Genomic DNA, 27,713 nt, shown 5'->3' with positions numbered 1-27,713 from the left:
TCTCAGTTCATCTGAGGTTTCTTCCTGCTCTAGGATTGTATTTAAATTGTGGTTAATTAGATGTCCCCTGGTCTTATTCACTCTTTAATGTAATGGCCCAAGCACTTCGAGACTTCATTGTCCCTACTTGTATGGCTCCTATAGGGCTTTCCTGTTACTCAAGATGTTTTCCAAGAAATATTTCTCTAAGCTGAGAGACCTTTCCAGGCCCCTAACATGCTAGGCTTCTAAAACTTTAGAGCCAGGAAAAAAAAATTTTTCCCTCCTTTGCTTCCTTCTTTCCATCATTTCCCTGAATCAATCATCGTATAGTAGCTTTGCTGTTAAAAATAGAAGCAGGGCCAAAAAAAGAGAGGGCGTGAGTTAATATTTGAAATACATTATCTTGTGACACAATCTAATGCGCAGATGAATTCCCAGCTGTCACTTGTGGTGGATCCTTGTGTGTGGAGACGCTTTTCCGCCTTGTAAACGTTTTAATGATACCATCATTCTCTTAAAAGCTGTTCCTCATACTTTGTCGACATTGAGTTTCGCCCATTCTCTGCCAAAGGAGTGTGGAGGTGGGAGGGGCGGGAGATTCAGGGCTGGAGAAAAGAGGACGGTAGCAGAGCACCCGGAGAACCTTGTTTTGAATATGTGGCTCCTACCGACGGCCATCCCGTGGGAGTTTGGAGCGAGGTGAGATAAGCAATTCAATCACTGAGATAAGACCACCGGCAAGCTCATGTCGCCGTGTCCCGTAGGGCGGTGGCGAAGCCGTCAGCTTTGGAGCGAGAATGCCTCTGTTTGGTTCCTGGCTCTGGCACCTTCTAGACTGTTGACCTTGGGCAAGCTACTCAACCGCACCAGCTTTCCCCATGAGATAACAGGAGTCTGCAGTAGGATTGTTAAATGTTTGAATGAGATACTATAACGCGAGCTAATTGCTTAGTACAATGAATGCCTGGCCTTTGGCTAGCACAGAATAAATGTTAACTTATAATAATCATCATACAAATAGTGTTGGTTTCCTGAACATTTCCTCCTTTTAGTTGTCTTCAAGGAGGTTTTTTTGTTTGATCCTTGTGTACAGAGATAGAACAAACCCAAGAGGGACAAGGCCTTTATTTAACTATGCTTAAGGCCTGAATGCAGGCAAGTCCTTCCCGTGAGATTTGCCATCATTCGTTTCCCCATAGAAATGATCACTGTTATGGTTAAAGCTGAGCAAAATTTAGCGTGATGTAAGCAGCCGAAGGGAGGTGTTTATAACATTCCCAAGGGCTGACCCACACACAAGCCCTCGTCCAGGATGGGAAGACGGCATTGCCTCTACTTGCTTTAAGCTACGTATGCCTTTCCCTGAGATTATAGCTCTGTCCGAACAGGCACATAATAGATCCTCACTAATTCTTTACATTTCTCTCGCGTATCTAGGTTTCCAGGAAGCGGAAGAGGGACTATTTAGCTCGGCCCCTAATAATAAGCTATTGCCCTTTGGAGAGAAGAAAGGGGTTGAGGGTAGCAAAGATCTCCCCCTCCCCGCCGCAAGTGTCCACGGTAATTACACTGCACCCTTAACGTTTGCCTCACTTTAAATTTATGATTCTAAAGAACAAGCAGCAACAGGAGAAGTGCTTATGATATCACGTTAAGTGAAAAAAGGAAAGAGCATGTTACAAAATCAGATAGACGCCTTTCCAGCAACTTTATCTGAAACAGGTGCGCAAGGAAAGGGACGTCCAGGAAACTGTTACCAAATTCCTAACATGGGGGGTGCTAGGGTCGTAGGATTTGGGGTGGTACATCCTTTCATTCCCCTTTTTGAATAAAAATTATATATGGAACCTAGAGAACAAAATAAACATAAAACAAAATAGATCCAGAGACATAGAAGCACCGAACAGACTGACGAAGCTCAGAGGAAAGTGGGGGTGGGTGGGAAGAGACTAACCGAAGAATTTATACGCATCTATGCATAATCCCTGGACACAAACAACAGTGTGGTGAAGGCTGGGGAGGCGGGGGTGGGTAGGAGGGGTCCCTGGGGAGAAAGGGGGACATCTGTAATACTGTCAACAATAAAGATACATTAAAAAAATTCAAATCGGTCAATTCTGTTCAATAGCAGGACGCACTTGAGGCAAGGCGGGAGGGAAGATTGAGGGTGTCGGCCTTTGGCAGGCCAAGGGGACTGAAATTCGCCACTTGTTTTTTTAACCTTGAAGTGCACAGTCGAATACTAGGGGGCTAACAGTAGGCACCCTTTCTGACCTCGAGTCTCAGAGGAGATGTACCCAGAGCCCTGGCTCCCAAATGCCTCTCTTATTGACCTCCCATGACCTAGAGATTTCAGGGCTCTGGTTGGAAGCAAAGCTGCCGTTCTGACCGGAAAAACGGGACTAGAACTGACCCCCGAGGGAGCGCAGGAGCACGGGATGGAAGAGTCTCTCCCTGGGCGTCTTCCTGCCGAGGACCGGGAAGGAAATCCCCGAGACGAGACGGTAAGGCCTGGTCGCTCAGGCTGCCATCGGCTCTGACACATCCTGTCCCCCTCAGCTCAGCGGAAGGAACATGGGTTTCAGAGTTCGGGTTACCAAGGAGGGGGACCGGGCGACCTTGGGTGGATCCCTGACCTGCACTGACCTTCAGTTTCCCCATTGGAAAGGGGCGGGGGGGAAGTATCATCTATCGGTGTCACTTAGACTCCTTTTGTTACAAAAATCGGAACCTTGCTCAGGCCAGTGTCAGCAAAACACCGGGAATTTATTTTAAGGCTCCTGTAACCTAAGAAGAAAAGGAACCAGGGGCAGGAAAGCCGGCAGGAGCCCAGGAACAACGACTCTCCTTTCTTTTCTGCTCTTCTCTTGCCAGTTTGTCATCTCTCTCCCACCAGGCCCCGGGCTGGCCGCAGCTACCTGCCGGGGGTGGGGTCGGGTCGGGAGGCCACCCCATAAACTTGGCCGTGAGAGGCATTGTCCAAGAATCCTTGTTTGGGGACACAGGGCTTTTCTCCAAAATCGGTTCTCATGTCGTGAGAAGGGCCACAGCTCACACAGCTCCTGCTGGTGGCTCCAAGAAGCCCGTCTCGCATGCCCAGAAAAAGCCACGCGGTGTCCCCCGTTGCATCCAAATGCGCGGCTGCCCGGGGAGGTGACTGTCCGCCTCTTGGGTGTGCTGTTTTGTCCAGCCACAGGCTCCTTTTGTTGGCTTATAAAATGTCAACAGCTGGCGGGGAGTGGGGGGTGTGGACGACAAGGCCTCTTGTTATTTTGTGGTGTTTTCTTCTAACTTGCACAGCAGTGGGGGAAAATTGCTCGTGACACGGGCTGATGTCTTGCGAATTCATCTTCCTCGTTATGTGCATGATCACAAAGAGATTGACCTGAGACCGGAGGGAAGGAGAGAGAGAGAGAGAGGAGACCAAAGCCAGAAATAGATAACGGGTTCTGGTTTGAGTTCCACCTCAACTGATCAAGTCTCTCCTGCCAGTTGGGACAGGACTACTGGACGGCAAAATCCCACCTCTGTTTGTTCGTTAATCCGCACCCGAGGATATTTTTTCCATTGATTTTTAGAGAGAGTGAAAGGGAGGGCGGGGGAGAGTGAAAGAGAGAAACATGGATGTGAGAGAGACACATCGATTGGGTGCCACCTGCGTGGACAACAAAGGGGGCCAGGGATCAAATCTGCAACCCAGGTACGTGCCCTTGACCAGGCATCAACCCCGAGACCCTTCAGTGCCCAGGCCAACGCTCTCTCCACTGAGCCACCCCGGCCGGGGCCAACACCCCACTTTTAGTAACTGTAAAGAGCAAGGTTGTTTCGCCATTTCTGGGTTAAGGTTTACAGTGTGGGTCCATGTTCCAGGTTCCTGGAAGAGATGCTCTGATTAGGCGGCCTAGGCAATCGCTGCTCGTTCCTAGGGCAGTCACCTGTGACCAGGGGTGACGTCACCGAGCACAGGTGGCCACCAGGGCACCAGGGCAAGGTCACGGGGTGCTGGACCTACACTCTGACAAGCATCCACCACACGTTCTCAGGGGGCGCTGTGAAGATGAGAGTGGTGATGGAACCCAGCGCCGTGTCTGGGGCTGAAACGCAGCAAGCATTTGCTCCGTCCCTGACCCGGGACCCCGTTTCCTGGCAGCTCAGGATGGGTTCCCCGTCCCGGTTACTCTTGGCTCTGCTCATAGGCCTGTGCCAGGGACAGGGTAAAAGGACCTGTTTCTAAGAACCTGAGAGAAACTGTTTCCTGAAGGAAGCAATTCGCTGTCGCGAGCATCTTTCCATTTTCACTTTGTTGCGGGGGGTACTCAGTCTTGAAATACCCCCGGCTCCACCGCCTAGGTTAGTTCATGAATCCTCAGGGCAGTCCTTCAGAAGGGCAGGCATTAATATTCCCATTTTGCAGATGTGTTAATTGCAGACCAGGGAGGTTAAATGACTTGTTCCAGGTGACTTGTTCATGGGCGCAGGTTAACTTAAGGCATCTGATTCCTAGGTTAATGCCATGTTCTTTAAACAAGGCAGGGTCCTTTTAGGAATCTCACACTCCCCTAAATAGCTGAAGCTATTTATTTAATTCAGCAGAACTTGGTGTTTGATCAAGGCTCGGAACGGTTGGTTCCTTCCATGATCACCGTCAGGCACAGGCTGAGCATCGGCTCTGCCCCCAGGCGGCTCACAGGGCAGCCCAGCTCTAATATTGTTGCTTAATTACTTTTATCGTAAGTCCTATGTAGAAAGTGGACAGAGGGTTTTGAAATGGGTCAGAGAGAAAGGGAACTTAAAAAGCTTCCTTGGCTTTGACCAAGAATTCTACTTTTAAATGTTTCTAATTTTTTTTTTCTTGCCATCGCAAACAATTCTAAAGCGAACTTTTCCCCCCTACACACGTCTTTGCAGTACTGGTATTTTCAGAGGGTAGAGTCTTAGAAGTGGAGTTTCTGATTCCAGGTGTACGGACGTTAATTAATTAATTGATTAATCAGTATTTATGGGCTTGCCATCGTCAGCAGTGCACGAGAGTGCCTTTGATTTTGCCTTCTTGCTAATAGTGGATATTATCGATATTCGTTAAATATTTGCTGTAATAATTTTTATCTCTGTAGAGTTTAAATGAGGTTTAGCATGTTTTTGTGTTTGTTCATGATTTGTGTGTTTTTGTTGGATTTTTTTTCTTTCCTGGAGTCTGTTCTGACCCTTTCCCTGGTTTCATTTGTTGTCTGTTGAGATGTCTGCCCATTTCTAACTGATTTGCAGTAATTCTACATTCTGGATATTATTTTTTAACCTATTATATTTTCTGAAGATGTTCCTTTCAGGCCGTCGCGGTTCGTTTTTCACTTTGTTGGCCGTGCCCTTTGCAGTCCGGGTTTTCCATTTTTGTGTTATCACGTCTGTCAGACCTTTTCATTTCTACCTCCTCAGTGATATGCCTTGCTCAGGAAGCCTTTCTTCGCCTTGAAACTATACAAGTTTCATCTATTTTTTTCTAGTGCTTTCGTGGTTCAGTGGTTTATCTTTAGATATGGAATCCATCTGGAATTCGTTTTGTATGTGGCAGGAGGGAGGGATCAAACTCCTTTTTCAAAATGGGAAGCCTCAACGTGGTTATTAAAGATTGTTTCCTTCCCTCTCCACTTTGAAGACGCTACATCATATACTATCTGCCCACATAGTCATCTCTCTGTCTCTGGGCTGAAAAGAATTAATTCTAATCTATGTCTGTCACGAAATCAACATGATTCACACAGATATGCAGTTTCCCAGTCTCGAAATCAAACTCATTTTCTTGCAAGAAACAGTCCCTCCAAACTCCGACGGTTACCTCACCCCTCCCACCTTCCACATTTAAGGCTGATTTTCTTCCTCCCACTGTGTGCTGCTCTGTGCTACCCCTGAAACATTTCACACGTGAATAGGTCGGATTCCCCCAACCAGCGGGGGCACGTCTGGTAGGTTTTCTCTTGCACAGTCCCCGCCACGACCAGGTCCTGTCTGGAGCGCTCGGTTTAGCCAGTTTCGATCGGCGTTCCTTTGGGTTTCCCTTGTTCTCGATGCTTTCAGGAGACAACACATTCTCCTGGACTCTCCGGGGTGGGAAGAAGTCATCGGTCGCCAGAGTCACACACCGGGTCCCAGGTCCCACCCCTAAAGGTTCTGACTTGTTGGTTTGAGGTTTAGCCTGAGAATCTGCACTTTTTGAAAACCAGGCCTTCGATCTCCCTGCAGGCCAGCCTCTGATCTGTTAGGAAGATGACAAGGGGGCAACCAGAGCTGTGAGACCAGAACCCCGGGCAGCAGGTGATTCTCCAGGGCTGCTGTTCTAGTTTCCTAATGAGATGCTGCAAATAAACTCTCTAGTCCTCTTACTCCAAAGGCTACTTTGAGATTAACTTCAACGAAACAAGCTGGAGGTATCTTTCTGGCAAAACTAGCCAGCAGAGCCCAAACAAAATTAAAATTAAAAAAGGGAAGGGAAAAGAAAACAGAAAGGAAGATCCCAAAGCCCCAGATTGTAAACAACTCTGTTGAGCGTCTTGAGCTCTTTCAGAATAAATGAGGTTTGCTCATTACCACTCCACCCCCCCCCCCCCCAATTCTCTCTCCTAAAGACGTTACCAGAAGAAAGATTTCAATGCTAACATCAGCCAGTTGCCATGGAAGCTGACCCAGAATGAACCGTTGCTGCTTTCCACCATCTCTTCTGGAGATTATTGAGAGAGATGCCAGGGAGCAGCGTGTGAGAGAATGCCCGCCTGGCTAGCCCAGTCTGGTTCCTTAGAGATGCAAACGCAAGAAGGGGTGAGGAGCCTGATGGGTGGAATCATAATGTGCGGACCTGCCATCAAGACTTAATTGGGTCTTGCTTAAAAAAAAAAAAAAAAAAAGAAGAGAGAGAGAGAGACAAATGGGTGTGTTTGGCCAAGAGAAAAGATTTCTAGAACTTTTACTTCTTACAACTCGAGTCCAGACTGAACAAACTAGTTCATTCATAAAGGACCCGGTTTCTCGGTGCCAGCGTGCACGCATACGGGCACCCGTCTCGGTGCAGGGAGACGCAAAGATGCACACGCATACGTGTGTGGCTGTTGTCTTCATGGTTGGGGCGGCCGATGTGCCTAAAACTGCATCCCTAGTTTAGGCAGGAGGACGGTGGAAGGGCCAAGGGGTAGGAAGTCAAGCCGGTGAAGTCTGTCCTTAAAAAGAGCTCCTGGATCCCTCCCTGCCCAGCAGCTCCCCCGCCCAGCAGTGGTCAGCTCCAGCGGCGGGAGAGCTGGGGACAATGACTGTTGCACTCCATGTGCCTGCCTCCGACGGAACTAGGACTGTTGGTAAGTGAAGGGGGGAGGGATGAAGACCGATACAGGCATGCCTCACGTTATCACGCTTCGCATTGTTGCACCTTGCAAAATATTGCATTTTTTTATAAGTCGAAGGTTTGTGGCAACCCCTCATTGAGCAAGTCTGCCGGTGTCAAAAAGATGAAGACTCCCCGAAGGCTCTGATGATGATCAGCATTTTTTAGTAATAAAGTATTTTTTAATTAAGGTATGTACATTTTCTCAGGCATAATGCAATTGCACATTTTATAGACTACAGTATAGAGAAAGAGTAATTTTCATACGCCTTGAAAACCAAAATATTTGTGTGACTCTCTTTATGGCGATATTCGCTTTATTGCAGCAGCATGGAGCCGAACCCGCAATATCTCCGAGGTCTGCCTGTATTTAGGGAGCCGAGCCTGTCTTGTGCACCTCCAGAATATTTCCCAAAGCTTCGCGCTTTCCTCAGTCTGCAGCCCCAGCATCTGAATGCCTCCTCTTTAATGCTGTATTAGTTTCCCAGGGCTTCTGTAATGAATTCCTACAGGCTGGGGGCTGAAAACAGCAGAAATCCCTAGATAACATAGGGATAGTAGAGATTCTTTTATTGGTGAAGGTAATAGCTTTTTATCTAGCAGGATGACTGTTAGAAATGCTCTCTCATTGGAGAAAGGAAGGTATTCAGGTTTTGTGTTTGGCTGAAATATTTTGGAGACACCTCCTACCTTTCAGGACCAGGGTATGAGAACTTGCAAAGTGTAGCCCGTGCTCTCAGAGCGGGCCTCTGAGGCAGGGCCGGGGACTAATCCTGTGTCCAGGCTCTGACTTTGGAACACATCTGGTCGCCTGAATCCCGCTTCTGGGACGTTGCTGCGTTTGCCTTGATGAAGCCTTCCCAATAAAGGTGGTGTTCATAGCTCCCAAAAGACAGAGAGCTGGGGCTTCACTTGAATCTACAGAACCAATTGCATGAACTGTTTGTGTCTGCTTGCCAGTAAATGTTTGTTGAATAAATGTTCCCGTAAGAGGAAGAATTTGGTCTGAGATTTTCTTTCCTTGTAACCTGCCAGTAAGGGTATGAGAGAATAGCTAAACCTTCCCCCCCCCACCCCCTAAACTGTTTCAGCATCCATCATCATCTACGAAAGAACAAAGTGTGCATGACCCTTAGGCCAGTTCACAACACAAACACATGTAGAAATAATAGCCTCATTCAGTCACCAATTTATACATTGAAAAATTAGACTTCAGGTGCACAAGTACAAGGCCCTCTATCTGGGCAATTTCAATTGGTTCTTCTAGGCCTCAGGAAATGCCAAGTGGAAGGTGGAAAAGCGGAAAGATTAGGTTCCCAGAGGGCAAGGACCCGGATGCCCACTCTGGGGAGGCAGCTAGGGGCGGAGCCTGGCGAGACACAGTCCCCTTGAATCCCGTGGCCATGAGGAAGAGACTTGGGTCAGGGAAAACATGTCCCATTGCAATTATGTTTGCCCATAAGGGTTTGTGCCCTGTTTCCTTCTCTTAAATCAAGACCAGACCAGGCCCAAAAGCCAGCGAGTTCATAACAGCAGGGACATACCAATTAGTAGGACCGTGGAATTAAGGACAGACCCATCCGGCCCAAGGACACAGTAGTTAAGGTTCAAGCCCTGCCTGTCATTGTCTTCCCTTCAGCATTTCCTTTGGTTGGAGACGCGAGGCCGGCATCTAGGGGACCGCAAGGCGAGCAGCAAAGCACTCCCAAGAGGAGAGCTCATTTGGGGGTGAACATGGTCTCGACTAACCAAATATTTATCTGTGTATTTCGATCTCTGGACGGGAGAGTGGTGAGAATGGGAGGTGGGTACATGAAGGAAGGATATGCCCTCCACTTGCCCTTCCTTACTTTCATTTTCAAATGTTACTAAACCAATTTCTCCTTGACTCCCCTTTAGTTCAAGGTAAACTCTCCTATTTCTTATTCAGTCTTTACAACATACTGATCTGTGACACATTTCTGCTGGTACTTCTTGTCAGGACAGGCATTTAATGCAAGCAAAGAAGGTGTCATTTGGGGACCAAAACATACCAAAGTTGCTAGTATTTTCTACCAAACAAGGGATGCCCAATGTCTTCCCATTTTTTATTACCATGCCTCAGATCCTGCCCAGTGCTGTCTTGGCTTCCACAGTCTCATAGCGTCCCCATCATTTTACTTGTAGCCCCTTTCTTTCTGGGACTCGGGCTCAAGTCCACGAGGCGTTGGCCTGGGTGACAGATCCCCATGTAATGCCCCAAATGGCTTGTTGCCCAATAATTGAGGCTTTTTTATTGAGTTGACCTTAGATGATTAAATAAATCTGCCCAACAGGCCCCTGCTCATACCTGTATCCTCTGGGAAACAGCATAATTTTAAGTCAAGATCCTTCCTACATTGAAAACAATAGCAGTTGGCTTTTCTGAAACATACAGAAGAGTTTTCTGCTCCTTTGTGCCCGGGAAAAGGTCAGCATCATCCAGTTTCTTGAATAGGTGCAAAAACTCAAGGCAACCACATTAATCGTGATAAAATACATATAACAAAATTTACCACGTGAAACATTCTTAAGTGTACAGTTTAGTGGTATTAAGTACATTTACATTGTGTAACCATCACCACCATCCATCTTCAGAACTCTCTTCATCTTATAAAACCGAGACTCTGTCCCCATTAAATACTAACTCCCCTTCCCTCCACCCAGCCCCTGGAAACCTCCATTCTACTCTCTCTCTGATTTTCACTACTCCAGGGACCTCATATAAGTGGGATCATACCATACCTGTTCTTTTATAACTAGCTTATTTCACTTAGCGTAGTTTCCTCAAGGTACATCCAGGTTATAGCATGTGCCAGAATTTCCTTCCTTTTTAAGTCTGAATAATATTCCATGGTGTTTAGATGCTACATTTTCTCATTGGTTCATCTACCAATGGGCACTCGTGTGGCTTCTCCATTTAGCTATTGTTAATAATGCTGCTATGAACATATCTAAATATCTCTTTAAGACACTGCTTTCAGTTCTTTTGGATACATACCCAGAAGTGGAATTGTTGGATCATGCAGTAATTCTATTTTTATTTTTTGAGGACCTATCTTATTATTTTTCACAGTGGTTGTACGATTTTACATTCCCACCAAAAAGTCACAAAGGTTGAAGTTTCTCTTCATCCTTGCCAACACTTGTTACTTTCTGTTTTTAAATAGTAGCCATCCTACTGGGTGGAGAGCAACTACATTTTAATTGAGAACTTTGTTCTCAACTGAACAATCTTATGCTGATATTTTTACCCATTTGAACATGAATAAGGCTATTTCTCCAGTCTGCCTGCTAGCATTTGGTTATGATGTTGTTGTTATGTGAAAAATGGGCAGACAGATCCAAGCAGAAAGACATAGCCAGGCTCCTAGGCCATGAGAAAACTGAAAAGAACCAAGCAGAGTGCTTCCTAAGGGGGCGAGGGGAATTCAGTGCAAGTGGGGACAAGGCCCCACTGAGCTGGTGAATGCCAGACTCATCAAATTACACCTCTTGGACTAAGATCCTCATTAAGGGCCTGCACCTCAGAGACATCTTGGCCTACCAAGGTGCATCATTATGGAAGACTGGGCATGATAACAGTAATTTAAATGAAGCTAAAAGAACAGTCTAAATTAGAACAGGTACTCACATTTCCACTTCTCTCAAGGCATCTCTGTGGGATAAAGAAAGCTCGCTGGAGGACTCCTGGGCAACATAATCTTTTGAAGGTGAACGTGACAAGCCTGGTGAGCAAGATTTAGAAACAGGTAGTGCATCCCATAGTTTTAAGGGTTCTATTGTTGTCTCCCAAGTCATTTCATTACAGGACAGTTTTCAGCAGCAGCTTGGTCTATCTACCCTGTGACTCAGTCACGTTCTGCTAGGGATTTCCATCAAATGCTACCTTGTCCTGACTAGCATGGTCATTGCTAGATAGCTGCCTGGCTTCCTATTAGGGAGAGTTTCAACACGACCCTCTTGAGCAGTGTGGGAAACGTCCAGCCCTCAGGCTGTCTATGGCCTGTTAGATCATCTGGTCTGGCCCTGCCAAGGCCTCACCAAAGAGAAGCAGCTCCAGACATCACATTAGGGGTGAGTTAATTAAATGTTTGACCAAATAGAGCAGGCTAATTTTTAAGTTGGTAATTTTGTATGGCCCGCGAATCATGTTATAGATATCCAAATGGCCCTTAGCAGAAAAAAGGTTCCTCACCTCTGCTCTTGAGGCATCCTGAGTGGAAGATGGAGTACTTTTTCCTGCATCTGCCCCTGGCTGACCTCCTGCAACCTTTCACACACTCTGTACCCAGTGGGTGACAATAAGATAGCTTCCTGGGAGAAAGGGACAAGGGAAGTGTCCCTCTCTCCCTGTACTTCTCAACAACGCCCGACAGAGGAAATGCACAGCATAGGTGTGGGAGTTTGGCTGACTCGTGGTAAAAAATAAACATGGTTTCCTGTTTGCCTCTTATTTTCATTCCTAAGTGGTGAGGCTTGCTGGGACTTCCTGTCAGGACTAGCATTTTATGCAGGCAAAGACGGTGTCATTTGGGGACCAAAAAAGACCGATACCTGCAACCTTCCAAAAATTCTCACCTCTCATTCATCAGTATCATTCTTTAAAGTAATAGTGAATATTTTAAATTGGGCTAAGTCATTGTGCTACTTGGAGTGTTGAAAGATTGGCACCTGGAAGCATTGTAATTTTTTCATGTGTCTGATTAGTTTAAAGCAGTTACAAGTTCAGAGAATATTTAGTTGTCTGTCTGTTCATCCATGCACCCATATCCATTTATCCATCCATCCATCCATCCATCCATCCATCCATCCATCTCCATCCATCCATATCCATCCATCCATCCATCCATCCATCCATCCATCCATCCATCCATCTAATCATACATCCCCTAGGTGTCTCTTTACTCCCAGCTAATTTCATACAATCTACCATTGACCTCATATGATCTTGTGTCTTCTAATAACTCCAAGTGTATATATTAGCTTTTCCAGTGAGACCGTAGTCTCCTGAGTGGAGAGAGAAAATCAAATACTTAAAATAAAATTTCATGAGGGTGTGGAGTAAAAAGCCAGGCACCCAAGAGTTGTGCACTATATCCTGTTAAAAGACAATGAGACCTGGGAAATGATCTGCCTGGCCTAACACACAAAGGTCCCCAAGCAAAGCCCTCCTCTGTTTCCCTGCAAGCCTGCTGCTGCAACGTGGCCATTCTCAGACTGTGATTTACAAGGTGGGCAGAACTGCCTCAATTACACAAAACACACAGCGCTGCCTAAGGAAAACGCCTGCCAATTGCAGTGGAGTCTGCTGACATTCCTTTTCAGTTCTTGGAGCTTCCAAACACCCCGCTTGCCCTCAGTCACAGGCTCACTCACCTCTGAGTCACCTTGCGCTCTTGTTAGCATCTCTAGTAACAGCTGTCACATTAGTGCAAAACCACACTTGATCCTCCAAAGCCTGGCTGCCATGTATTTTTTCCGTTCGTCTGCTTGTGTGCCAGACATTTAATGAGTAGCATTAAGCACCAGGCACTGGACTGGGCATGGGGGAATACAGTGGTGAGTAATATATATAATTACTGCTCTTCAGGGAAGCAGAGCCCTCAAGATAGACAACAGACAACCACAATTCATTATGACAAACATTGTAACAGTGGAGACACACAGAGGGCACTAAGCCTGTCTGTGAGTTGGGGGTGGTGTCACAGAGAAGGTACCTTTCCAGTTGATTCCTGGGGGGACATAGGAGTCCCCCAGGAGGCAAGGAGAGGAAGGACAGTCATGGCAGAAGGAATATTGGATGCAAAGGTAGGAGTGTAAGAATCCAGGACAGGCAATGGTGGAGAGAAGCTGGTGTCAGTGGAAGAGCATGGATATGAGGCAGTGGAATTGGAAGAGGGTGCATGGGGGGGGCAGGAGATGGGGCTACAACAAGTGAAGGATTGGGGGGTCTTACTTTGTAGGGGCAACAGGGAGTTGTTGAAGTGTTGGAGAGATATAATCATGTGTGTGTTTCAGGAACATCTTTCTGACATGGGGAATGGTTATGGGGCCATTGTAAATGTAGAGAAGAGATGCTAAGATAGTGGAAGAGGGTGGAGAGGAGGGATATAATTAATAGGAAAGATACTTAGAAGGTAGGAACAATAGGTGGGGCACACACACACACACACACGGAAAGAAGGAGAGAGAGAGAGATGGGACGGTTGATCCCAAGAATTTCCAGTTCCAACAGCCTGGAAGATGGCAGCTTTGTTAAATGAGATGGGGAGTGTGGGAGGGAGTGAAGACTTCAGAAGGAATGTGATATTGTGGGTTTGGGATATGCTGAGCTTAGAGACCCCTGGGCAAGTCTGCAACTCAGGGGAGAGGGATACAGATACGAATGGTGTTTCGGGGCTATAGAGCGTCTCTGCACTTGACTCCCAGATCCACAATTCTAGGGTAAAACAGGGACCTTTATCTTCTTGAGCATTAGATGGGCTTGGGGTTCAAGGTCTAACAGCCATAATTTACTAACGGCCAGACCTCTCACAGGTTGGCCAGTAGCCTGCTTGCCCATCAGCTTCCTTGCCCATCTGAGCGATGGAGGACAGTAATATCCATCTGTGATGTTGATATGTCAATCTACGGGGTTGTGGTGATGTTCTGAGGCACGGAGACACTTTGTGACCAGCAGTCAGCATGGCACCGAGTTCCAAAAAGACCATTCTAAGCACTCAAGTGGGCTTTGTGCAGAGTTAGCTATTGCTAAGATTTTCAGTTTAAAGTAGTAGAAGAGCATTCTGGGAAATGCCTCCAGGCCAGGTGCAGGATCCACTCGGCTTACTGAGGCCCCTGTTCTCACCTTCCTTTGTGACTCCTGGAGGAAGGACACTGGGGTCCGAGGTGCAACTTGAGTCTTCCCTTTCCTGGCATTCCAGAAAAAATTTGGAAAAAACCCCAAAGCTTGCTGTCCACACAGCAGCCCTCGCCGATTATGGCAATTGCTCAATTACATGGTTCTCCATGAAGTGCAGATTACAGGGTTACTCAGCTAAAGGCTCGGTGCCCCGACCAGATACAACTAAATAAAAAAACATGCAAACGCTGGGCATTTTTCGGAGCATGTGGCAACATTTAGCTCTAGTCAGTGAGAAATAGGGACAAAACAGAACAAATGGGGAGTTTTATTTTTCTGTTTTCTTTTGCTTCTTGAGGGTATGGGTCGTCTGAGACCCAGGCGTGCTTATATAATGAACAAGCCTTGTTTGAAAATACCTGATAAACATGCAGACTGTTTGCAATTTTTCCATGAGCGCAGTTCCAGTAGCCTGTTGCTAAGTCTGTGCCTTGGAACCTGGGGTTCGGTTTTGCATGGAGATAGTGGTATATAGGTCTCTGGTCCAGTCCAGATGAACAATCCTGTTCTAGCAAAGGACACCACCATCTGCCCAGGGTCCCGGCCCGAACGTAGTTTTGCAAACTTGATTATTTCATGCTATTACAGTTTGTTGCTTTAACTATTGGCGGGAATAAAGGTGTTCTGCTATGGCTCACTGCTTTCTCTTTCTCAGGGCTATTGCCACCCTTTTCCAAGTCCAGCTCTGTGGGAGACAAAGGTAAGTCTTGGAGATCCCTTTCGTTGGTGCACGAAACGCCCATTTTGCCCATGTGCAGGCTCATGGGCAGGTGCTGGGGAAGCGCCAGGCCTCGCAGCTCCTACGAGGCAGAGAACAGCGGCAGTGAATGAGGCGTGGGGGCCGGGAGCACCCGCTCCAGCGCAGGCTCAGCCCGGCCCCGCCGCTCACGAACGGTAACCGTGGGCAAGTTTCTAAACACGGGTCATCTTTTGCTTCGTCACTGATAAAAGGGTGGTAACAGGGTGGAGGTCAGAAGGATCAGAACTTGGGAAGTCTTCAGCCCTGTACCTGGCACATAGTAAGAGCTCAGTTCATGAGTATGATTGCTCCCAATAAGTGACAGATTTGCTTTTCCCAAGTGGCACTGTGAATTGAGAGGGTGTCCCTATCTGCAGACTTAGTTTTTCAGCAAGACCTTGGGGGGTTGGATTTAGCAGAAAGCAGCTCAGACTTGGAGAGCCCTCACCACCTTCTGGGTCTATCAATTTGTGGAGCTGTTCTTATTAATGTTTCATCATATCTGTGTCTGCGGCATGATTTTGGCTCGTGGCTCAGTTTCCCTAGCAGACTAGAAGCTCCTTGACGGTAGGATTGAGATTTCTATCTGAGGGTCCTCCAGAGTTCTCAGCCCTGGGCTGTGCACATGCCTAAGGAATGTTGGCCCGTGAATGGAGAGATGGGCAGCAGCTACCTGTGACGTGAGGAATTGGGCCTAGTTTCTAGAACGTTCAGAGAGTAGTTGTCCTAATCTTGGCCATGCTTTAAAATCACGTGTGGATAGAGTGACCAACCATCATCGGGTTTGCACAAATTCCAAGGACTCAAGACTTCCAGTGTTAAAACAGCCAGAACTGAGGAATTTCCTGGGACTCGGGACTTTTAGAGCTGCAAGATGGGAAATTCTGCGAAAAGTGTCAAAGTCAGTCTTAGGAAAACTGGGTGTGTTGGCCATCCTATCCAGAGAGCTTTAAATCCTGCTGATGCCTGGGACCAGCCCCCAAAGCTTCTGATCTCATTGGCTGGAGCGAAGCCTGGGCATTCATGTGTCTAGTTCTCCAGGAGATTTTGAAGTTTAGAAAAGGGTGGGAACTATGGATGAGCAGAAGCTCCTGAGCTGGGTTCCCGTGCACACCGGAGCTGTGAACGCGTTACAGGTGCCTGAGCCACGGCCCCTTCAGACTTACGGGTGCCGATGGCGTGAACAAGCTCGGGAAGCCCTGACCGGGCCACGATGCGTGAAGGTGGTAAAGAGAAAATATGTTACAAAAGAAAATTCCGAGCGCCGCCAAGACCCTGCAGGCTGGGACCCTACGCTGGAATCAGGCTTCCCCGGAGATTCTCGGGCACACCCAAATTCTAGAATCTCAGGGATGCACAGCCAGAGCGTATCACGAAGACACATCAGTAATGGCTTCAAGGAAATGCATCTGGGAAGGGTCCCACTTGCGTTGACTTGGGCCCAGAAGGCAACAGGTGGGACAAAGGGACGGGAGCCCTAACTATCTTTATCACAAAATCCTCTGCTTTCCCCAGACGTTTTCCTGCCCTTGAAATGGGTATTTCTGACACCATGGCTGTGACCGGCTGCCTTCAGACCCTGCCCTACACCTCAGTCGCCGACCGTCAGGTAGGCCAGAGTTAGCCTCTTGGGGTCGAGGAGATGGACGTTCTCAATCCTCTGCTCCCTCCTGCCCTGGGAGCTTACGGTCAACGAGAGTGGAGCAGGGCTGTTTCTCTGCAGACCAGCGAGTGAGACACACAGATGCTCGTGACTGTGAACAGCCGAGTTTCGGGGAGGTTGGTTGTGCAGCATTTGCATGGCCAGAATGGACTCAGCCATCCCGCAAAAGGGGACAGAGTTGGTGTTTGTCACCGGTCTCCCTAAAGGACTTGGAAACCCCCTCGGGAAGGAAAGCTTGCTCACCGTGGTGGCCAGGGCCCGGAAAGGGGCGAAGACGCGCCCGAGCTGATAGCATTCGTGCCTGTTGATGTCTCCATAGCGACTGCGACGCTCCTTCCAGCCGGCCAGTCTCTCCGCCGCCTTCATGTCCAAGAAGTGCCAGAAAGGGCCCTGCTGGGACAGACGCCACGTGCAGCTGCGGCGAGGAGCCCAGAGAGCGCGTGTCCCGTGGCTCACACAGGGCCCCTCGCCTCATGCCTCTCCTTCAGGAGGGGGACTGCCATTTGCTTTTCTTAATTTTCTGTGGCCGTGGGAGGTGGAAAAAAGGACTGTCCCCCCCATGAGCTGCTGGGCAACCTCTCGGTTCATGGAGGGGATGCTCCACCACTGAGCCACATCGGCCGGGCTAGCCTAGATTCTTGACCACAGGGCCCACCCCAGACATGCTCGGCTCCCCCTTGCACTCAGGGGAGGCACAGCAAATGCTGCCTCTCTCTACATGTTGATTCTCTTACACCCACCGAGGCAGGGGCATGGCTGGCGAGATGGTGGCGGTGGGTGGGTTCCGGCCTCTGGTGGCCGCCTGTGCCCGCCTTTCTGGCAGAGACACCTGGGAAATGGGGGGGTGCTGAGGAGTGGGCGGCTGGACACTCCGCAGGAACCTCATCCCAATTAGGGGGTTAGGCCGTTTCCTGCCTCCCACACAGCAGGAAGCGAACGTGTGTTGTTTTATTTCTTCCAGCGTTGGCCATGAGGAGGCCAGGCAGCTCTGGAGGCAGGCGGGACAGAGGAGCTGACCCAAATCAGAGGCCACTAGGGATTTTACAGGTCAACGTCCCCGGTCCCAAATGGAAACACCGAGACCAGCAAGGTGAGAGGACTTTCCCGCGGTCCGGGTCACCTTCTCTTGCATCAGGTTTAAATTCACATAAGTAGCTTCAGGGTGGTGACTCCGTTCCAAGGAAGGCAGCTCCCAGAGTTCACCTTGAAGACAGATGGACTGATGCCAGTGGGCCTTAATGGGGCCTGACCAGCCCCATCGCTCCGGGTCCGGCTGGAGCTGACCGAGAGCAGAACTGTATCTGCAGTAAAAGGTGAGTGAGAGCATCCCCCATCCCTGGACTCCTCTATCTGCTCCTTTCCCCGACTTACCATGTTTCCTCCCTTTAGGAAGTTCATCATCACCATCATCATCACTACCATCACATTTTTAACAGAGGAGCCAAAATTCGCACGCACCTCCTTTCCTGCGTGGATCATCTCCCCTCTGTTCCTCTCCTGCCTTCCCTACTGTCTTTCAGGGCTCTGATTTTGGCTCTGATGAGACCTGTGTTCATTCTCTGTCTGCACCAGCTTCATTTCTTTGTCTGCACCAGTCTCACGTGGGGGCAGGAGATGATGGGGGTGGGATGGGGTCCATGGTAAAGAGAAACCATTGAGCCCGGCCCGTGTGGCTCAGTAGTTGAGCACTGACCCATGAACCAGGAGGTCACGGTATGATTCCCGGTCAGGGCACATGCCTGGGTTGCAGGCTTGATCCCCAGCAGGGGGCGTGCGAGGGGCAGCCGATGGGTGACTCTGTCATCATTGATGTTTCTCTCTCTCCCTCCCCCTTCCTCTGTCTGAAATCAATAAAAACATATTTAAAAAAGGGAAACCATTGACTCCTGCTCCTTGGGACTCTGTTGGCCACTGCGCCTCATTTGCTCAGCTGACCCCTGTGGGGCCCAGTCTCACTTCTCAGTCTTCAACGGATAAGGGACATAAGGGACCCTTGGAAAAGACTTACATCGTGTATCTGGAAGCTCTTTGCTAGGGGGGGAGACAGTTCCCAGCTTCGTCCCACAGCGTTGGTGCTCAGACTCGGGATTAATGGTGGATAAACAGGCCCCGGGGGGATCGGCAGCTTCCAGTCTGTTCCGAGGAGGGGAGGAGAGAAATGGCACGTTGTAGGGTCCCACGCCAGGGCTCGCTCCCTCCCCGCCTCGCCCAGGGCCTATGTCTCTGGGTTTGGCCCCGCAGCATCATAGGCAAGAGGCTTCTACAGAAGGAAAGACCCTCAAGCCGGGGCCAAGAATGAACTTGGCTCTTGCTGGGACATCGGTGGGGCCCGTAGGATACTCTGATCTGGAAGCTGAGGGTGTGGCGAGCGTGGTGGGCATGCCCTTCGCCAGGCGCAGGGTCGGGCGGCTGTCTTGCTAGGGACCCGTGAGTTGAGTTGATTCTCACTCTGGGGGGTTAGCTGAGTAGAGAAGATCATTAAGGGCTCGCTCCAAATGGCCGTTTAGTTAGGTAAACGAAAGAATGAATTACGCGAGCCTCTCACTTTTCTGCACTTCTGCTGGGTTATTCTTTTACTTTCGTACAGAGGTCAGGAAACTCTCTCTGTATAGGGCCAGGCAGTAAATATTTTAGATTTCATGGGCCATGCGGGCTCTGTTGCAGCTACACAACACGGCGACTCCACAACACGGCGACTCCGCAACACGGCGACTCCGCAACACGGCTGTTGCAGCACAGAAGCAGCCCTCGACGCCATGCAAATAGGTAGGTGTGGCTATGTTCCAAAAAACTTTACTTATGGGCACTATAAAATTTCATATAGCTTTCATGTGTCACAAAATACTGTTCTTTCCACTTAAAGATGGAAAAACCATTTCCTAGTTCGCAAGCCATCCGAGAACCGGTCGCAGGACAAATTGGGCCCGAGGGCTGGAGTGTGCTGACCCTGCATTAGTGATGCTTTAATACACCTCCTGTTGCAAGGACACAAGGGCTGGTTTCCAAAATAGAAGCGAGCATTCTGCAGGCTTCTCAGCAATGTCAAGATTTGCATGCAAGCTGGACATCTGGCCCATGATCAAGCCTTCAACAAGCCAAGCCCAGGCCAGCCGGCCCAACTCAATGACAAAATCCAGGTTTGCACGGACCTTGAAGCCACCTGGTTTATATTCTAGACTTGATGTGTGACCGCTCTTAAAACCAACCTAGGGACAGAAGGTTCCCTTCTATCAAACAGGAAGGAAGGAAGGAAGGAAGGAAGGGAGGGAGGGAGGGAGGGAGGGAGGGAGGGAGGGAGGAAGGAAGGAAGGAAGGAAGGAAGGAAGGAAGGAAGGAAGGAAGGAAGGAAGGAAGGAAGGAAGGGGGGAAGGAAAGAACCCAACTCCTAGAGTAAACGAAGTCATCACTGTCCCTTAGTCGTTCACTTCCGTGCTGGCCAACATCCCGGGATGCGAAGCAGTCCCGCCTCGGCTCGGTGTCATCTAGCTTCCTGTTGTCAGACAGTTATTTGTTTCCCACATATAAGCAGCGAGGGGGTAAATAACGGCAAGGCCGCGCCTCTAGATTTCCTTTGCCGGTTTCCTCCCTCAGCCAGGGCCTTGGGGCGCTCCTTTCCTTCCCCCACACTTTAGGAGCTGCTGTGTGGAGAGCCAGGGCAGGAAGCTGGGCGGCGTGGCCCCGAGGGCGCCTGGCAGCCCGAGGTGAAGCGCTGCTCTTCTAACAATTCAAAACCAGAGAGCAGAGTCAGCGGAACACAGCATTCTCCCTGGCATGTCAGAGAAGGCATAAAAAACTAACTCAGGGCGACTCCGTGGGGTCTGCCAACACACTTCGTTTCTGAGATCGTTGTGGAATTCTGACATTTTAAAAACTTTCCTGGGTGGGAGTGGGGTGGTGGTGGGCTCGCGCCATGCCTTGAACAGAGTAGGCTCCCAAGAAATGTGTATAAATCAGATGAAAGAGGTGGGGGTTTTAGAGAGGATTTTGTCTGCACAGGAACTTCGGTTTCCTTCCAGCTGAACTGTCTCGGGTTGTGTCTCAGGGCCTTGGAGGGGCCTGTGATGTTCTGGGGCAGAGTTCCCCTTTAGACGCGAGGCGAAGCCAATCCAGCCTTCGCGTTGCACCAGCGGACCACCCATGGCTCTGTCTGCAGCAGCTGCGGCTGGCTCAGTGTTATCTTAAAGGAGGGACCCAGCTTCCCTGGGCTTTGCCAAAACCTCCTGGTCAATAGCGGCAGCGTCTGCTTAGTGCTGCGCTGGCAATCGCTCCTCAGCAGGGAACAGCCAGCAGGTAGAAGGTGCCAACGCCCCCCAGCTCAGGATGCCCCCCCCCCCCAGCTGGTGAGAGCCCCTGGGTATGGGACAAGGACCTGGGGGCTAGAAGGGGTGGGGGAGGGGGAGGCTGCTGCTTCCCGTTGCTCTTTTTCCTTATGAAAGAAATAATTACGGCATTTGGGCAATTTTTCAGTTCCTATCCTGGGTAATAACTTTTCTTTGGGCTGGATGCTGGCGGGGGGGAAAGGAAGGGATGTCGAAAAGAGGCTGTTCTCTGGAAGTGATTAAACCCTGGAGAGAAAGACAGAGTCACAGAAGACTGAGAAAGTTTTAGAAATGATTGTTCACAGCCTAAAAGCGAGCTCCATGCCCTCGATCCTGAAAGCCCGTCCCTGGGACAGAAAGGGCCTCTTTGCGTCTCGTCATTAGATGCTGAGCTCGGGGAGGCAGAGCGTGGGTTCTACTGATCTCTGAGGCCCCAGCACCCGGCCTGAAGGCTGGCATACAGCGGGCGCTTAATGCATGTAGGCGACAGAGTAAACATGGAACGAGCAAGCAGACAACATGCTTTCTGGGCTATGTAGGCATTTTAATCTCTTCTCCGCATTATCCCAGCTTCTAGGTGAGCTGTCTGCTAAAATGGCAGGGTGCCTTGGAAAGGGGAGCGTGTGGTGAATTTCAATTTCTTTGCTGAAAGTCAATGGGAAAAATGCTTTAGTGCCGCTCACGTCTCTTCGGCTTGTCATGTCTTCAGCAGTTTCTCCTTAAGGGGAATTTAGCTTTGGCCCCAGCAGCGGCTCTCATCCCTGGTGGTGTGTCGGAGACTCCTGGGGTGAGGGGCTTGAAGAAAATTCCAACGCAAGGACACACCCCAGGCCAAATGTATCCGAGTTTGGGCAGATGGGACCTGCCCAAGCCCCCTGGGTGATTCACACGTGAGCAGCCACCACTAAGAACCACTGGGCGAGAGTTTGAGTGACTGCAGGCGGCTTTTAGGGGTGGAAATGATAATCCCGTGGATTACAGTGTTTGATTGAAGTCAGCACTTTTTTTCTCTGACAGTGGCTTTCACAGGCCAAGAAAACTCAGAGTCTTTGTATCCAAAAGCCATTTAGTTGGATTAAAGCTTTATGGCTGTTTGCCAACTTCTGCGTGGGGCGGGGGGTGGGGAGTATTAGTGTCAGCGAAACGCCTCGACTTTTGTAGCAGATGCTCAAAGATGCTAAAATAATTATAGCAGCTGCTGCTGGCCGGATACGTCCTGTTACAGTTACCAACTCGTTTAGCCTTCAAAGCAACCATTTGGGACAGGTCCCATCAGTATCTCCAGTACATAGGGTGTGGTAGGCAGAGTCCTAAGGTGGCCCCAAGATTCTGCCCCAATTATGTGTTGCCTGCATTACCCTCTCCCTTTGGGTGTGGGCAGGACCTATGAATATGATGGGATATCACTTATGATTATGTTACATTATGGCGAAGATGAAGGAATTTTGCAGGTGTAATTAAGGTCTCTAATCAGTTGACTTTAGATTAATGAAAAGGGAGCTTATCTTGGGTGGGCCTGACCTCATTAGGTGAGCCCTTTAAAAGAGGGTTGAGAGGTTACACTCAAGTCTTGCTGGCCTTGCTTTTTTTTTTTTAAATCCTCACCCGAGGATATGTTTTTATTCATTTTAGAGAGAGAGGAAGGGAGAGAGAAAGAGAGAGAGAGAGAGAACCATTGATGTGAGAGAGAAAAATCAGTCGGTTTTCCCCCATACACACCTGATTGGGGATCGAACCCACAACCTAGGTATGTGCCCTGACTGGGAATCAAGTCTGCAACCTTTTGGTGTACAGGCTGATGCTCCAACCAACTGAACCTCCCAGTCAGGGCAAGCTACTGACTGCCGTTCTAACACTGCAAGTAAATGGATTCTGTGTGTGTGTGTGTGTTTGTGTATGAAAGTTCATTGGTGGGGAAGGGGTCTTGGAAAGTTATTGCTTTCCGGTGCGCCTGGAATGTGGATGTGATGCGCAGAGGTGAGCAGCTATCTGTGATCATGAGGATTAGAAGAAGTAGAAAGCTATACGAACAGCTTGGGTCTCTGATGTCATCAGGGAGCCACCTACCAGCTCTGCACTGCCTTCTTCTGGACATCTTGTCATATGGGGGAAATACGCTCCTCTTTCTGTTTTTCATTTTATGCCTTCAGCCCAAATGCAATTTTTTCTGATGTAAAAATCTATATCATAAGGTATTTGAAAATACTTGGTAAACTGTCCAGTGTTAACATGGGCAAGGAATAACCCAACATCTGTATAATATAAGAATTCCTTTCTAGAGTTGTAATCAGTTTGAGGGAAAGGACAGGGACACCTCGCTTCAGTACTGACTCATGAGAAGTATGGAGAATGGTGTGGGATGGGATGTAGAGAGGCTAAAATAGAATTTAACCAGAGCAGCAAATCGCTCTTTGGGCCTGACATGTTTAATTTTGTCTGAGGCAGAGCAGGCCTGAATAGGAGTTTCTTTCTGTCTCTAAGCATCCCATACCTGAGTGTCTGAGATCTAAAAAAATAGATACAGGTTTGGGGTAAGATGAGCCAGCGCCTATGCCAGAGAGTCATCTCCTGCACCACTAGACACAGGATCTGGAACAAGAAGGGACAGACCTACTTATTTCTTTCTGATCCAACCACAGCTGAATCCCTGAATTCAGCTCAAGGGCACGCGGGCAAACTGCAGCTCATTCAAAGAGCAGAAGTGTGAGAATGCTTACTTTTAGAAACTAAAGCTCTGTTACTGGGGGCACGACTGAAGGAGGTGAGGGTAATTAGGCCGAGAAAGAGTGAACCCAATGAGGGGCATGGCCGTTATTTCCAATTATCTGAAGGGCTGCCATGCAGCAGAGGGTAGGACTGGAAATTGTGATGAAACTTCTGGGTGGGGGGCAGGATTGGATTTGGGTTCATACACGACACTAACAGCCACAGCTACCGAAGACAGAGGGCCCACCTCAGGAGACGCCCCGTCGCGGGTGACATTTAAGCATGGATTGAACTACCGTGTGCGGGGATGTTGTATGGAGACCCCACACGCATTCATTCACGTGTTGGTTCCTTCTCTCCATGACTTCATCCTGGACGACTTCAAGAATTATTTAGTGCCTACTATGTGCCAGGCTCTCAGTGATCAGACTACAGCCTTTAAGATCTCCTCCAACTTTGTGATTCTTTGATGCTCTGAGTAGGATGAGCTCCATCTTGCAAAAGGAAAAAACAACAACCAAGGCACTAAGGTCTGGGGCGAGCCGCACAGAGCCGCACAGCATGTAGGAGGCGGGCCCTCCCATCTTCCCGAGCCTTCGCTCTATCTACTCTCCCTCCTTTGTCAATCGTTTGTTCTTTTCAGAAAAAAACAAAAACAAAAACAAAAACCAAGCCATGCTGGGCTCAACCCTCTAGCCGTGGTGAGCCTGTGCAGGCAGGAGGCTCGGTCACTCAATATTGGTCTCAGCGATGTGTTTTCCTGCCTCCGACAAATTGGAGCACGCCCTCCCTTTGATCTGCAGCCTTTCACGTCTCCCCAGATACCCCCGAGCAGGAGCGGGTTATGGGCAAGGGCTGAGGTTCCCATTTCATGCAGCACATGGCTTCTGACTGGGGAGTGGCTGCGGGTTCTTCAGATGCAGTCACCCCCGCCGTTCCCTGCACTGAGATTCCAGAAATTGCTGTGGAAACCGCACATTTCCAAGCAAGCCCATCTCTTTTTAAACATTTCTGAATCCCTGCCCCCCGCCCATGCTCACTCCATCACTCCACTGCCAACCTTTACATCTTGCGTGCATGGGTCTTTCCTGCCAGGACCTCTTGCCCGGCACTCCCCCATGGGCTTGGGAGTCTCATCAGGCCACGAGGGCCATCTTTGCCAGGGCAGCCTGGCACTCCCCAAGCAAGCAGGCCCATCCAGCTCAGGCCGCCTCTGACGTCGCAGAGCGCCAGGCTCACCAGACGCAGCGAGAGCAGACTGGCGGCTGTGCAGGACCGCCCGGCGCGGGCCAGAGCATCTGCTGGAAAACGCGCTTTGTAATTTCCTGAGCCTTCCAGGGTCAGGAGTGGGCAGAAACCCCACAGTGGAAGAAAATCCTAATCACTTTTAAGTGGGAGGTAAATAAGAAACAGATGAGCTCACATGGAGCCGACTGTGGATCCTGAACTGCAGGCTCCCAGGATAAATGGTCCCCAAATGTCCAAAGCCCGGCCTTCTCAGGAAGCCAGCACTGACATCCTGAGGCAATTGATTTGGCCCAGGCTGGACCATAAGTGGGTGGGGGCTGTGTTCCAGCTCCCCCTCCCCCAGCACCGCTCTCTAAGGCTGCAGATGAGCTGGAGAGTGGAATAGGCCCCTGAATATATTCGCTGCATGAGTGTCTTGGATCATTTGCATTGATTTTAGCCACTGATGTAGTTCAGCACCTGGCACGGTGTCCAGCCCCGAGTAGGTGCTCAACAAATGCACTGAACGAAGGAAGGATTCCATTTCTGTGTCCCCTGCACTCCCTGAAGTTCTTGTCACTCAGCTGGCTTTTTATAAATGATTGCTGCAGGAAACCAAGGTAACAAAGCCAAGGGGACTTTGACCTCTAAACGGAACTGGAGAGGAATATAAATTGGGGAGGCTGGAAGAGGGGGAGAATCGATACAGCCGTGTGGAGGTGTCTGGAAGCCGCCGGTCAGGGGCAGATCCTCAGCAAGCATCCGAGCTGGGAGGCGGGAGTAGCCAGAGTTTCTCCCACGGGCCTCGGAAGTTTCCAGCTCATTCTGAACTCCGTGTGCAGCGAAGGCCCTGCACTGGCTTTGCTGAGATAAAGGGCCTCTCTCCCCTCTCTCCCCTCTCTCTCCTCTCTCTCCTACTGTGGCTGCATTTTTTTCTTACCCTGCAATTCTCCTTAATTACTAGCTACCGTCTTGAGGAGTAGGACTGGGCTTTGCAAAAGACCCATTTTCCAAGCCCGGCCTTACCTGGTTTACATGGTCACAGCTTTCACTGTTCGGAATGTGACTAAAACCAAGAAGACTACGAGGGAATTGAAACTGTGATTTTCAAAAAGTGAGCAGCGTTGACGCCATTAGACGCCTTTTCTGATTCTGTGAGTAGGGCCCTGGAGGTAATTAGGAGAATTGACGTGTCCCTTTTGGCAGCTGCAATTCGTCACTCTGTTCAACACTTGGAGCGACAGCTCTACGTGAATGACCACAAAGGGCTGCATCTGCCAGTTAGTAAATGAGGCTTAAGATAACTTTTCACCTAAGAAATACCCCCTTGCCTTTCCCTTCTCTATCAGCAAGGCACGCTTAGCAGAAATATCATGCAGATGTATTTGCAAAAGGTTTGATTTCTTTAGCTAGAGAGACAGGGGGAAGTGCGAGAAGTCTCGCCTCGATGCCGTCCCCAGCTCTCCGGGCACAGACATCACAGGCTACGCCGTATGTCACAGGCTACTCCATACACTTAGCTCCAGGTTGGTAAGTCAGAGCTCCGGGAGCCACAGGCAAGGGTCTGATTAGTTCCTCAGAGCCGAGATGCCTCCTTGGCTAGAGGCTGCTCCCTGCCTTCCTGGGATGTGCCTGGGGCTCAGGTGTGTGCTTCGCCGGGCTTAGAGACTGAGCCCAGCGTGGAAGGGTCCAATGAACGGAGCGAGGGTTTGTGGGCCCCTGGCCAGGACTGGGCCATCCCGTGGAGACGGTGCTCCCCGCTGCTCCTTCCAAGTCAGATTCTCTCAGGGAAAGCATGAGGCTGGCCCTCTGGGACCCAGGACACAGTATGTGGCCACTGAGCTCATTGACATGCACAGCCTGTGGTTTCATTGGAAGCAATTCTCTTTGGCCCAACACCAGATAATACCTAAGTATGGAAATCAGAGCTTTTGAGCCAGGAGTCGTCACAAACAGCAGGAGCTCTGCAGAACTGCTCTTTACAACCTTAATTGTTTCCTATCGCATCCGCTCTGCCCTTGGCCCAAGAGGCTCCAGCTCCAAGACCCCGTTTCATAAAACCCAAGGATGCCTGCAGGTGACCGGGACGGGGTCCGCAGCCCTGGGCTGGCCCTACCTTTGGTGTCTCTTCGCGGTTCTGTTTTGCTGAGAAAAGGGCCTTCCTTGGTAGACTGGTCACCTCCTGCCTCCTTTGTTTTGTTCTCAGTGGTCTGGGCGCCGTCCCCCTTCTGCAGCGGCCGACCCCGTGGCCAGGTCCGGCCTTCAGGCAGCTCCTCGTGTTTCCTGTGCTCCTTCCTCCTCTCCCGGGGACTCCAGACATAAGGCAATAAAATAAAAACCACACCGTCAGGAGTGATGCTTTGACTGATTCAACAGCCCCATAGGAGTGACCCGCGCGTGAGTGGTCAGAGAGGAAGGAGCTGCAGTGGGAGCCCCGACTTCATGAACATGTATTTAATCTGGAAGGAAAATGAATGGGTGCTTTCAGCTTGTTTTTACATATTTGCATATAGTCAGAACGACAGAAGGGTGGGAATATCTCCCGAGCAGCAGGACAATTGGAGAACAGGTGTTCCACCTATAACACTTCCAGTGTTAAACATGTGTGTGTGCATGCACATGCACAGAGATGCACACACACAGAGATGCACACGCACAGATGCACACACACATACACATGCACACACACATGCACACGCACACAGATGCACACGCACAGATGCACACGCATACACAGAGATGTGCACACACACAGATGCACACGCATACACAGAGATGTGCACACACAC

General features: G+C 49.5%; 1 protein-coding gene across 1 annotated transcript in view; it reads right to left on the bottom strand.

Moving 5' to 3' along the window:
- Window positions 1-14,510: 14,510 nt before the first annotated feature.
- The window catches only part of LOC308569004 (uncharacterized protein), a 28,433-nt gene continuing 15,230 nt past the window's right edge, over window positions 14,511-27,713 (bottom strand). Inside the window, exons 3-6 of the mRNA XM_081162368.1 lie at window positions 27,041-27,234; window positions 18,681-18,805; window positions 16,916-17,062; window positions 14,511-15,070 (exon numbers count right to left, since the gene is read on the bottom strand). Of these exons, the coding sequence (XP_081018494.1) occupies window positions 14,840-15,070; window positions 16,916-17,062; window positions 18,681-18,805; window positions 27,041-27,234 (697 nt within the window). The 3' untranslated portion in view covers window positions 14,511-14,839. The remainder of the gene's footprint in view (window positions 15,071-16,915; window positions 17,063-18,680; window positions 18,806-27,040; window positions 27,235-27,713) is intronic.

Source organism: Miniopterus schreibersii (assembly GCF_964146895.1).
Source record: "Miniopterus schreibersii genome assembly, chromosome: 16".
Taxonomy (NCBI): domain Eukaryota; kingdom Metazoa; phylum Chordata; class Mammalia; order Chiroptera; family Miniopteridae; genus Miniopterus; species Miniopterus schreibersii.
The sequence above is the reverse complement of the archived record's forward strand: the minus strand, read 5'-3'. Positions and strand labels throughout refer to the sequence as shown.